This window comes from Rhamphochromis longiceps, linkage group LG8 (genome assembly GCF_057381845.1).
Source record: "Rhamphochromis longiceps isolate RC_006_pf linkage group LG8, R_longiceps_female_GT1.1, whole genome shotgun sequence".
Lineage (NCBI taxonomy): Eukaryota > Metazoa > Chordata > Actinopteri > Cichliformes > Cichlidae > Rhamphochromis > Rhamphochromis longiceps.
Genome location: NC_140564.1, coordinates 21,002,101 through 21,014,716, shown reverse-complemented (window position 1 = coordinate 21,014,716; position 12,616 = coordinate 21,002,101). Strand labels below are relative to the sequence as shown.

General features: G+C 41.0%; 1 protein-coding gene across 1 annotated transcript in view; it reads right to left on the bottom strand.

Annotated features, from left to right (window-relative positions):
• LOC146663594 (protocadherin-15-like) overlaps window positions 1-12,616 on the bottom strand; it is a 234,345-nt gene that overhangs the window by 146,986 nt on the left and 74,743 nt on the right. The window contains exons 9-10 of the mRNA XM_085416436.1: window positions 10,610-10,780; window positions 1,125-1,233 (exon numbers count right to left, since the gene is read on the bottom strand). Coding sequence (XP_085272562.1) covers window positions 1,125-1,233; window positions 10,610-10,780 — 280 coding nt within the window. The remainder of the gene's footprint in view (window positions 1-1,124; window positions 1,234-10,609; window positions 10,781-12,616) is intronic.

The window sequence follows — 12,616 nt, the reverse complement described above, 5'->3', positions numbered from 1 at the left end:
TCTAAATCTCTTTTATGCCCGTTTTGACAGGGAGAACACCGACCCTGTCCTGTCCCCTCTCCCCTCAACCGACCCTGCTCCGGTCCTGAGCACTCATGAGCTGAGGCGTGTGTTCCGGAGCATTAACACCAGGAAGGCGGCCGGGCCGGATGGAGTGCTGGGCCGGGTGCTAAAAGACTGTGCTGCGGACCTGGCGGACGTCTTCACCTCTATATATAACACCTCGTTGTCCTGTTCACTGGTACCATCCTGTTTCAAAGCAGCAACCATCGTTCCCATCCCAAAACAGTCAAATGTCACATGTCTGAACGATTTCAGACCTGTGGCACTCACCCCCATTCCCGCCAAATGCCTGGAGAGACTGGTCATTAAACACATCAGAGCTGCTTTTCCACCATCCCTGGACTCGCACCAGTTTGCATACAGGGAGAACCGGTCAACCGAGGATGCGATCGCCACAGTGCTGCACACATTACTGAAGCACTTGGAACACAGGAATACCTATGCACGGCTCCTCTTTGTGCCACCAAGTAAGCCTGCATTTAGACAACAAAGTGCTCTAGTGGAAATAATATAGTACAAGGCAGCCTTTAAGATACAATAATTCATGCGCTTTTTACTTTTATATTAAAATTTCTGAGTGTGGACGTTAGCATTGGGCCTTAAATCTAGCCTAAGGAACCGCAATACCACTGATCTACATTTGACAAGATAATCTCGAAAGAACAGAGTCAGAGCGTATTGCCCTGTGTAAGTGGCATGTTAAATAATGTTTCACCAATCAGTCTTAAAAAAAATATGTGAATTTAAAATTGTTTGGGTAAAAAAAAAAACCCCAACAACAACAAAAACATAAGGATGCTATTTTTCCTTTTCACCTACAGCCAATTTAGATGTAACAATTAACCCAACATGCCTTTTAGGTTGTGGGAGGAAGCCAGAGGACCTGGAGAGAACTCACGTGGGCACACAGAGTACAAGCAAACTCGACACACCAAGGACCAAGCAGGCCAGAGGGTTCTAACCCAGAACCTCCTTGCTGTGACGTGACTGCAAACCACTGTACCGCTTTGCCATTTATTAAATAGCTTCCTAAAATGTTTAGTAAAAACAAACAAACCTACCAATAAGGATGGAATACAGGATCCCCGGCCTGTCAGAGGGAGGTTGTATGTTTCTGTCCTGGTCCACAGCTTGTATGGGTGGAGTCACATTGAGCGGATTCACCTTACTCTGGAGAAATATTTTCCACAGAGTGAGAGAGAAAAACAATGAATCAATCAAACTTGGACATAGGACAGCACTTTTAACATCCACTGCCAACGTTGTGTGTGTGATAACAGAAGCTCTGCTAAAATTAGGAGGAAGACATAGCAATTATTTAATTACTGGTGGTCTGGGAAAAGTTATTTTAATGCACAAACTATATCCAAGCAGAGGAAACATCGGAGCAGCAGAACAGGAAAATGTATTGTTGAAGACAACACAAAATTGGAGTAAATTTAAAAATCACACAGGAGGGTAAATATGCACATCCACACACTAAAATGTATTATATAAGTGCAGCATATAAATGGTAATATATATTGTGCACACACCCACGCACACACACTCAAACACACAAATACACAGGAGTTGAGAATCTGGCTCCATCTGCATACTAACGTGGCCGGGCTATAATGTTGACTTACGACAGTGCGATATTGCTGTGGTCCGTGCAATGAGAAGACCCCCGATGGGAGAAATATAACATGTCCATGGGAATAAATTATGATCACTAAGGAAATAAAATGCCAAACAAAGCACAACAACAAGCCTGCGAGTTTTTCTAAATACGCATCCTCCCATAGACATGCATGCACCGTACACACCTGCTATGACACAACATTTAACTGCCGCACCTGTCATGCACCACTTAAAATCTACCAGCCTTCACCGAGCCATCTTTGCTGTTGCCTGAAGAGGAAGGGAGCGAAAACACCGGCAGAGAAGAAGTTATGGGGAGTAATGGAGTGGAGTAAAAGAGGGTTTAAATATATAGAAGGGAGATGAATCTGTCAGGAGTGAAGGGAGACAGGGAGATGTTAATGCAGCATGGAAGAAACTTAAAGCCCCCGAAAGACAACCAGGTCGCTAAAACACTGCAAGAGTGCCATTGTAATTTTAGTTATTGACACCATTTAACTTTGTCAATGAGGAAAAAAAGCACTGACAACAAGAACTACAAAAGCGATGTGAGAGTCAGCCTGTGATTTGTGACGGTGGAGGCAATACTGTTGTGACACTGTAAATAATTTATCATTCATACTGTCAATTACTCCATCACTCCCGCCACATTATCTACGGGCATACACAAACTTTGATATGATTGTGACGCATCTCCAGGGAAGTCACTCACTTCTATTTAAGCTCTTCATGCTGCTGCATGGCTTGGCTTATTAACTGACTAGCTGGTAAAAAAAAGCATGAAGAAATTCTTGAGTCAGTCCACGTCAGCTAAGCCCAAACCAGCAAAACTGATGATTTTTTTTTTGTAGAATTTAGAAAGTTATATAAGCTCATACTTTATACTGGGTCATTTCACTCAATTAGGAACTTTCCTAAACAGAAAAGACTACTTGACCACAACCTGATTTTAAAGCAGGGCTTTTGACTTTATAAACACACATCAGCTCAGTCAGAGATCTCTGGATTTTTTTTTTAATCAGGCTTTTTTATTGCATTGCTTTATTATAAAGTGATCCATCACTTATGTCTATTAATTTTAAGAGACGGTCCAAATTAAATTTTAAACGGTCAAAATCAAATTTACTTAGAAGTGTCAGGGCTCTGGCACTGTCACTGAATTGCTGTTTAGTATTTAAGTTAAGCAACTAACGATTTTGGAAATTAATAAAATAATAAAGTCCATTAATCGCTACAGCCAATTTATACAAACGAATACTTTTAAACCATTAAGAAAAACTGCTCAGTAATGTGATTGATTTGGCTTCTATACCATGTAATATTCTTACAACTTTTAAATATAGTAGTTTTTCTGCCTCTTTCATCTTCGGCTGGACTGGGCAAAACTGGGGTTACTCCATGAAGATCAGTTGTTGGCTACTGCCACTCTTAAGCTTAGTTATAAACTTAAGAATTTTATTTGAGTATTTGGTTTAGTCTGATATAACTGGGCCAAATAATAAGCTGGGGGTTAAAAAAAGATCAACATAGCAAGTCAAGCTGCAGGTAATACTGAAAGCTATTTACCTGCTTTGCTCTAGAAAAGTGAAAAGTTTGGACACACCTCATATTTTTTCTTTATTTTCATGACTACTTACATTGTAAATTCTCACTGAAGGCATCAAAACTATGAATGAGCACATATGTAATTATGTAGTAAATAAAAAAAGTGTGAAATGACTCAAAAAATGTTTTAGAGTTTAGATCCTTCAAAAAAGCCACCCTTTAATTTGATTACTGCTTTGCACACTCTTGGCATTCTCTTGCTGAGCTTCACGAGGTAGTCGTCTGAAATGGTTTTCCACCAGTCTTGAAAGAGTTCCCAGAGATGCTGAGCACTTGTTGACCATTTTGCCGTCACTCTGTGGTCCATCTCATCCCAAACCATCTCGACTGGGTTTAGTTCAGGTGACTGGCGCAGCACTCCATCACTCTCCTTCTTGGTCAAACAGCCCTTACGTAGCCTGGAGGTGTGTTTGGGGTAATTGTCCTGTTGAAAAATTAATGATGGTCCATCTAAACGCAAACCAGATGGGATGACATGTCGCTACAGGATGCTGGTTCAGTGTGCTTTGAATTTCGAATAAATCCCCAACAGTGTCACCAGCAAAGCACCGCCACACCATCACACCTCCTCCTCCATGGTTCACAGTGGGAACCATGCATGTAGAGAGCATCCATTTACCTTTTCTGCGTTGCACAAAGACACAGCAGGTGGAACCAAAGATCTCAAATTGGACTCATCAGACCAAAACACAGATTTCCACTAAGTTCCTTCCCTGTGTTTCTTGGCCCAAACAAATCTCTTCTGCTTGTTGCTTTTCCTTAGTCGTGGTTTCTTAGCAGTTGTTTGACCATAAAGGCCTGATTCACACAGTCTCCTCTGAACAGCTCATGTAGAGATGTGTCTGCTACTGGACCTCTGTGTAGCATTTATCTGGGCTTTAATTTGAGGTGCTGTTAACTTGTGATTTCTGAGGCTGGTGACTCAGATGAATTTATCTTCAGCAGCAGAGGTGACTCTTGGTCTTCCTTTCCTGGGGCGGTCCCCTCATGTCAGCCTGTTTCGTCACATTCAAAGTTTTAGCAATTTTCTGGACTGACTGACCTTAAGCTCTTAAAGTAATGATGGACTGTCGTTTCTCTCTACTTAGCTGATTGGTTCTTGCCATAATATGAATTCTAATAGTTGTCAAATAGGACTGTCAGCTGTGACTCCCGCACAACACAACTGATGGTCCCAACCGCACTAAAAAGGCAAGAGATTCCCCAAATGAACCCTGACAAGTCACACTTGTGAAGTGAAAACTATTTCAGGTGACTATATCACGCAGCGCTGTCAACAAAGCAAAAGTTGGCTACTTTGAGGAATCTGAAATATAAGACATATTTAGGGGTATTTATAATTTTTTCCATAATTCAGTGTATCTTGCTTCATAGTTTTGATGTCTTCAGTATGCATCTACAATGTAACAAATGTGAAAAAAAAAGAAATAAATAATGAGAAGAAGTGTCCAAACTTATGACTGGTAGTGTTTATATATATGTATTTACATATATGTGCATGTATATATGCGTATATGCTGAGGAACTAATGAGCAAATGGGCAGCCGCTGTGCAGGCAGGTGTCTGATCCAGGGAGCAGCGAGGCGATCAATAGCGGGGGGAAAAATCTTGGAGGGCATTTGGTGGTCAGAAGAAGCTTTGTGCTGGCTACCGAGCTACACAAAAGTGCACGGCAAGACTTTATGTTGCAATGGGAACTTGTCACACTCCCATATAACTATATGTGGACAAGTAACAGATGTGAATTTGCAGAAGGAAGCTGAGTGTGTCAGTGCAGGAAAAAACAACAACAACAAAAAATACTGTTATTACAGACAGAGTACTGTATTCTTTGCATCATGCATCTTGTTGCCAGTCAATTGCAGTATGATTTAATGATAAACTAAATTATTGGTCAAGTCTCGGTCAATAATCAGGTTTATCCCTTACAGCTATGAAATACTGAGCTGCAGAGATGGCAGTGTTTTTGAAGTGTATGTGTGAACATGGCCTGACAGCCAACTCCTCGGCATAATGACCAGCATCTTGGGGTGTGTGTGTGTGTATGTGAGGAAGAAAGACACAGAGAGAGAATAGTTATCCTGGCTCCAAGGCTCTGAGGTTGTCATCTCTCATCAGCCTGATTACGACTCAAACTATTACAGTGCCTTTTCTCTCCTCCTCGCTCATTCCTCCCCTCCCCAATTTTCTTGTACCAGGAACAGCAGCTTGTTGCTGTCATTCCATTCTTTCTATAGCTTCACCTATCTCCCTGCACCTCCTCAGTTCTTTGCTTCCAAACCAACAGGAGACCTGCTGTTGGCATAAAAATACCACCCAGTAACTTAAATGCTCATCAATTCTTCAGGTTAAACCTTTGAGTGTTTCACGAAAAACTGTTGCACAGCATAACCCTTTACCCTTCTCTTCAGTTTCTGCAAGCTGTTCCTGTTTTTTCACTCTGGATGGATTTGATAATGATGTTTATGCAAGCTTTCTTCAGTTCTAAGACTTTTGGTAAAATTCAAATTGCTCCTTTCTCCTTGGTAATTTTGAAATGTGCAGAGCAGCTGCCACTGTCAAAGCACACAGTCTGCTCGTTCATCTAGCCAAACTGCGACACTGGTAGTAAAGGCACCAAAGGCAACCGATGAGGAAAAAAAGCACAGTTTAAGCATTGTGCTGATCATTTAAATGTATGTGAGTGCATATAATATTGTGTATTACTATGTATATAAACACCAATCAGAGAGAGGGAGGAAGGCTTATAGCTGCTGTAATTTCTTTCAAGAGAAATGATTACATTTGACCAAAATAGTGACACTGTAAGGCATAAAAGAGCACTGTTGGTTCAGTGTTTCAGTGTCAAAGTGTAACCATAAGAAGAAGAATCTCTGCACAGTGCATTAGAAGCAAATCAGAAACAGAAAATATAACATGCAAATTTAATATAGTGTGTGTCATTCAAACAGTCAAAGTTCTCATTATTCTGAAAGCTGGAAGTAGATATTCATCTACAACTGCTGTCATGCTAGCCAAATCATGGGTTATGAGAAAAAGAGATTTTGCATTTATTTATTCCAAGAATACGTCATTGAACTTTCTTTTTATCTTTAAGCAAAGGCCAGAACTGACAATTATACTGTATTAACCAAGACCACAGGGGTTGATTAATACAGACAAATCTTCCTAGAAGGCCTCAGTTACAGACACACTCATACTTTGACTAACTTGTGGACAAAGGAAATATATAAAGGCTTAAGCCTGCTTTGCAAAAGCAATGCTTGATTTTTAATGAAAAATGAACTACCTTGAAAAATGAATAAAAAGGTACAATTAAAGCAGTTATTTGTTATGTTCTGCACTAAAAAGAAGAACTTTAAAATTATGAACTGAATTCACAAAATAAAAAAATAAATAAAGTCAAACCCATTCCCGCAAATTTTAATTCCAAGTAAGGAAGGAAGTAATCTCCAAAACTGCTTTATTTCTCCCTTACCTTTCATAACTCAGAGACATCTTTTGTTATTTTCTTTTTGCCAGTGCTCATGTCTTTTAAATTTCCATACAGAAATACAAAATATATACAATTTTCCAGATATCTGTGATAAAGAAACTACATTACTTTCTCTTTCAATGCATCTCATGACAAAAATAAATAAATAAAAGTGTGAATTTAAAGTTCTAATTTCTTTATTCATGGGGATTTTTGACAGTCGGGAGGCAGATACAAGACACAAATGACTTTGGTGTATTCTCATAAAAAGTTTGTGGAATTGAGACAGAATTGTGTGAATGAGAGAGAAACAAGAGGAAAGGTGCACATGTAAGGTGTAGAGATACTGAAAATAGATTAGTTTAAATACTGCAGCTGGGGTTTTTAAACTCATCATGGACAATGCCCTTCTCCGTTGTTTTGGATGGACGGACAGTACACAACGTAGGTGAAGAGAATGCAGGCAGGGTGGAATGGGTGGAGATGAGTGTCAGGGGTGATTTGTGACAGAAGGATAGCAGCAAGAGTGAAAGGGAAGATTTACAAGATGGTAGTGAGACCTGCTATGATGTATGGCTTAGAGACAGCGGCACTAAAAAAAGACAGGAGGCCAGGGTGGAGGTGGCAAAGCTAAATATGTTACGGTTTTCAATTGGAGCTACCAAGATGCACGGGATTAGACATGAGTGTATCAGAGGGACGGCTCAGGGTGAGCAGATTGAGGACAAAGTTAGAGAGACAAGACTGAGGTGGTTTGGACATGTGGAGAGGAGGGGTAGTGGATATACTGGACAAAGCATGGTGAGTACAGAGTTACTAGAACGGCAAAGAGGACGATCACGGATCACAGATGTAGTGTCCTCCTTCAGCAACAAGCTGCATGTCCCCCTTCACTACATCACTGCATGATGTAGTGAAGGGGGACATTTGGCGTGACAAAGGAGGGTGAGATGAAATGATGCTCTGTGGTGGGAGCAGCCTAAAGATAAATAAGACTGTATTCTTTAGAGGACAGCTCTATATGAAGGACCTTTTTCATTCTGACCTGTCATAGCAGTAAATACATGGCAGTCATTTGCCTAAGGTAATCTGTTATGAAATAGATTTCTTAATGATTTTCCTTAATGATGATCATGTGGGTGCTGGCAGTCAAATAGGTTTCCTAAATATGCGCCTTAATTTGACTTCTGCACTGCTCCCAACTCGTGTAAAGAGAGAACGCCGTCTGAAATTCATTAATAGTGAATATAAAGTTTACAGAAAGATGAGGCCAAGCAACCACAGCTTATCTGACTGACTCCAATTTTTATTGCTGTGATTGCATAAGATCAGAAAAACTGATATCAGCGAAGCGTCTGGAGTAAGCAAGAGCTCTGTATTGGGAGAAAATCGACAAGTGAGAAACAATCTTGGTGTTTGAAGCGACTTGGGGTTTTTTGTGTGTGTTTTTTTCCTATATTTCTTTGGGTTTTAAGGACACTAAACCCAACACTAAACACTTGCCACATAACAAGGGTTTTGTGACCCCTCAAGATTTGCAGAATCTGCCCCGTAACACTTGTTCATGCAGAAGAGAGTAATAGCTGGATCTATGAAAGACATAAACTTTGACTGTCAAGAGCACTTTGAAGGCCACACATAGTATCATTTTGTGACATATATCAGGGTAGCAGTTTCATCCGCCATACAATTTTGCCATAATCAAAGGAAAAAAAACAGCTATTTGTATTTCAAAAATAGAAAACCAAGACATTCCCTGTATACAATGATGCTCATTAGTCATTTGTATAGACAGTATAGTAAAATCCTCTTTTTATGCAAATTGTAACTCCCAGGAAAAACAGTTTGTTTCTGCCTAGCCCCTCCCCCCCTTTCTCTTTCACTCCCCTCTCCCCATCCACCAGATCCCCCCCCCCCCCCCCCCCCATCTCCATCTTAAACCCTGTCCTTGTCCACATACACTTACTCCTTCTGAAAACCACAAGCTGTAAAGTTGATTTACTCCTGTTTTTCCTCCCAGCCAAGACTGTCTCCTCTGGCTGGAAAGAGAGAGAGAGAGAGTGTGTGTGTCTGTGTGTGTGTGTGTCTGAGAGAGAGAGAGGTGAAAAGAGAAATCTTGAGGCAGAGAAATAGTTCCTTCAGCCTGTCTGGAGCAGAGTCAGCACATGTGTGTGCATGCGACAACTATCTCAATGTAAAATAGAGAGATGAAGAAGACGGTGTCCGGTCCACGGCTGTGATACTGGATTTATGTACATGTGTGTCGGTGAATGGGGGGCATTAAGGCATGAACGCACTGCTAGCTTGTCACCATCAAGGGTGTGTGCAGGTGTGTGTATATGTGTTGTAAGGGATGAATGCACTGCTGACTTGTCATAGCTGAAGATTTTGCCTAAAGCAACTTCCCCCCCCCCCTTGTTTACAAAGTTGTACTCTGAGTTTCTCCAGACAATAGCATCAGCTAAATGCCACAGATACAAATGCAAAAGTATATACAGCTGTGTAAGCATAAATATGGGCTACAGTGTTGCAGAATCTGCCCTGAAACACTTGTTCATACAAAAGAGAGTAACAGCCGGATCTATAAAAGACAAACTTTGAATGTCAAGAACTCTTTGATGGCCACACATGACATATTTTAGGATAGCAGTTTCATCCGCCATACAATTTTGCCATAATCGAAGGAAAACAATACCTACTTGTATTTCAAAAATATAAAACCAAGACATTCCCTGTATACAATGATGCTCATTAGTCATTTGTATAAACACAGTAAAATCCTTTTTTTATGCAAATTGTAACTCCCAGCAGACATTGCTTGACAAGGTCTTATTATTAAAATATCAGGGTTCCTTTTCAAATGGCTCTAATTCCTTATGAAAAACCTACAATGGGTTCTGCAGGAGTTAACATACAGAATGAAATTGCATGTTTTTTTTAGAGTGTACAAAAAAATTTAGCCCCTATTCTAATTACATAGTCTGTAGTTTACAGCAAAACGAGCTACATTTTAAATGCCAAAGTGAGTAAATACATTTGGCTTGAATTGGCATTAGACCTTGATTTGAAAGCTCGAAGACAAGAAAGTGAAGATATCCATAGTGACACAGTCTATCAATATACCCTGTGGTTAATAATTGCAGTTTCCCCTAAGTTTCTAAACCATCTGCAATCTGCCAACAGAGTTTCATTTTACTGGAAATTAGGGAACTAAAAGGTTGTAACTAAAGTAACTCTGTATGATATTACCTAAATCAAGAAATGATAATTCAGAAAAATCCCAGGAGATTAGCAGTTTCTGAAAAGTCAGATGTCTATTCATATTAATGTACAGAATTCACCTGCTTGCTGCTACTACTGCACATTCACCCAGTGTACATACTATATGTATATATATATAATGTTCTTCCTCTACACACACACCCCCCCCCCCAATTTTTGCACATGTCGAGGAGCGTGTCAGGCTACATTTCACTGTGTGTTATACTTGTATAACTATGCATGTGACAAATAAAGAACCTTGAACCTTGAAATACTAAGACTAGCCCGACTGGCATCAACAATGCTCTGTCTTCCCCATTCTGCTGCTGTTCAAACTTGACCAGGTTGTCTTGACAATGTCTATATGCCTAAATGCATTGAGTTACTGCCATATGATTGGCTGATGTTGTGTTATGAGTAGCTGAACCAGTGTACTTAATAAAGTGGTGGCGAGTGTATACATGTTATCATTGTCCACTGAAGACAGTAAGTGATCCACAAATGGACATTGCTACAAAAATTAAAGCTAAGTACACATAGTACACACAAATACAACAAAGTACAGAACAAACACAAACTTACCGGCTCGGTCAGCTCAAGCACATTAGCCTTATACGTGATGGGACTACAATCACGGGTATTTCCCACAAGCGTACATGGTAGAAACATTGGACCCAAATCATCACCGTCCAGTACATCCACAGTTAGTGTGGTGGTGGCTGTTCGACGGTCACTTGGATTAGGGGCTCGATCCTAGACAGACAGACAGATTTTTTTGGTGATAATGCATAATTATGTGGCTACATTTATCTTTGTGTCTTGAATGAAAAGCGATCAGGATATGATCAAGAAAAACATGTAATAATACAGAAAGGCTGGTTTTTATCTGATATATTCTATATCTAATGCACAGCATTCATGTTCATGTAGCAAGTGTATACACCATACTGTAATCTACAGGGTGGGCCATTTATATGGATACACCGTAATAACATGGGAATGGTTGGTGATATTAAAGTCCTGTTTGTGGCACATTAGTATATGTGAGGGGGCAAACTCCTCAAGACGGGTGGTGACCATGGTGGCCATTTAGAAGTCGGATCTTCTATCCATCTTGGATACAACTTTTGTTTTTCCAATAGGAAGAGGGCCATGTGACACATCAAACTTATTGGTAATGTCACAAGAAAAACAATGGTGTGCTTGGTTTCAACGTAACGTTATTCTTTCATGAGTTATTTACAAGTTTCTCTTTGTTCACAGCCATTGACATTGGGGCGACCGTGGCTCAGGGGGTTGGGAAGCGTATCTGTAACCGGAAGGTCGCCAGTTCGATCCCTGGGCTCTCTGTCCTGGTCGTTGTGTCCTTGGGCAAGACACTTTACCCTACCGCCTACTGGTGTTGGCCAGAGGGGCCGATGGCGCGATATGGCAGCCTTGCTTCTGTCAGTCTGCCCCAGGGCAGCTGTGGCTACAACTGTAGCTTGCCTCCACCAGTGTGTGAATGAATAGTGGCATTGTAAAACGCTTTGGGTGCCTTGAAAAGCGCTATATAAATCCAATCCATTATTATTATTATTATTATTGACATGTCGAAGAGGTTAACACATGAGGAGCGGATCGAAATTGTGTTGATATCGGGTGAACGCAGTAACCGGGTCATTGCAGCAGATTTCAATGCAAGACACCCTACGAGACCACCCATCTCCCATGCTGCAGTCAGCAAACTGCTTGCTAAGTTTCGTGAAACTGGTTTAGTGTTGGATTTGCCAAAATGTGGATGCAAGAAAACTGTCACTGATGAAGAAACATCAGTGGCTGTCCTAGCTTCATTCAGCAAGAGCCCACAGCGTAGCACTCGCCGCATGTCACTGGAGAGTGGCATTAGTCGAACATCCCTTCGGCGGATATTAGCTACTCACAAAGGGCACCCTTACAAACTCCAGCTACTGCAGCATCTCAACGAGGATGACCCAGATCGGCGCACAGAATTTGCAGAATGGGCAAAACAAAAATTGGAACAGGACCCTCAGTTCACGCAGAAGATTTTGTTCAGTCATGAGGCAAACTTTTATGTGAATGGTGAAGTTAACAAACAAAACCACCGCTATTGGTCTGACACTAACCCAAGTTGGGTGGATCCCTCCAAGACTGTTGGAACAACAAAAGTGATGGTTTGGTGTGGTATATATACCACCACATTATGGGTGCCAGGTCCGAGCATTCCTAGATGAACAGTTTCCTGGAAAGTGGATTGGTCGTCGTGGGCCAGTTGAATGGCCCCCAAGGTCTCCCGATCTGACCCCCTTAGACTTTTATCTTTGGAGTCATCTGAAGGCAATTGTCTATGGTGTGAAGATACGAGATGTGCAGCACCTGAAACTGCCTGTGCTGGCATTTTTCCTGCGGTGTTGCTATCAGTGTGTGAAGAGTGGGAGAAGAGGGTTGCATTGACAATCCAACACAATGGGCAGCACATTGAACACATTTTATAAGTGGTCAGAAACTTGTAAATAACTCATGAAAGAATAAAGTTACGTTGAAACCAAGCACACCATTGTTTTCCTTGTGACATTACCAATACGTTTG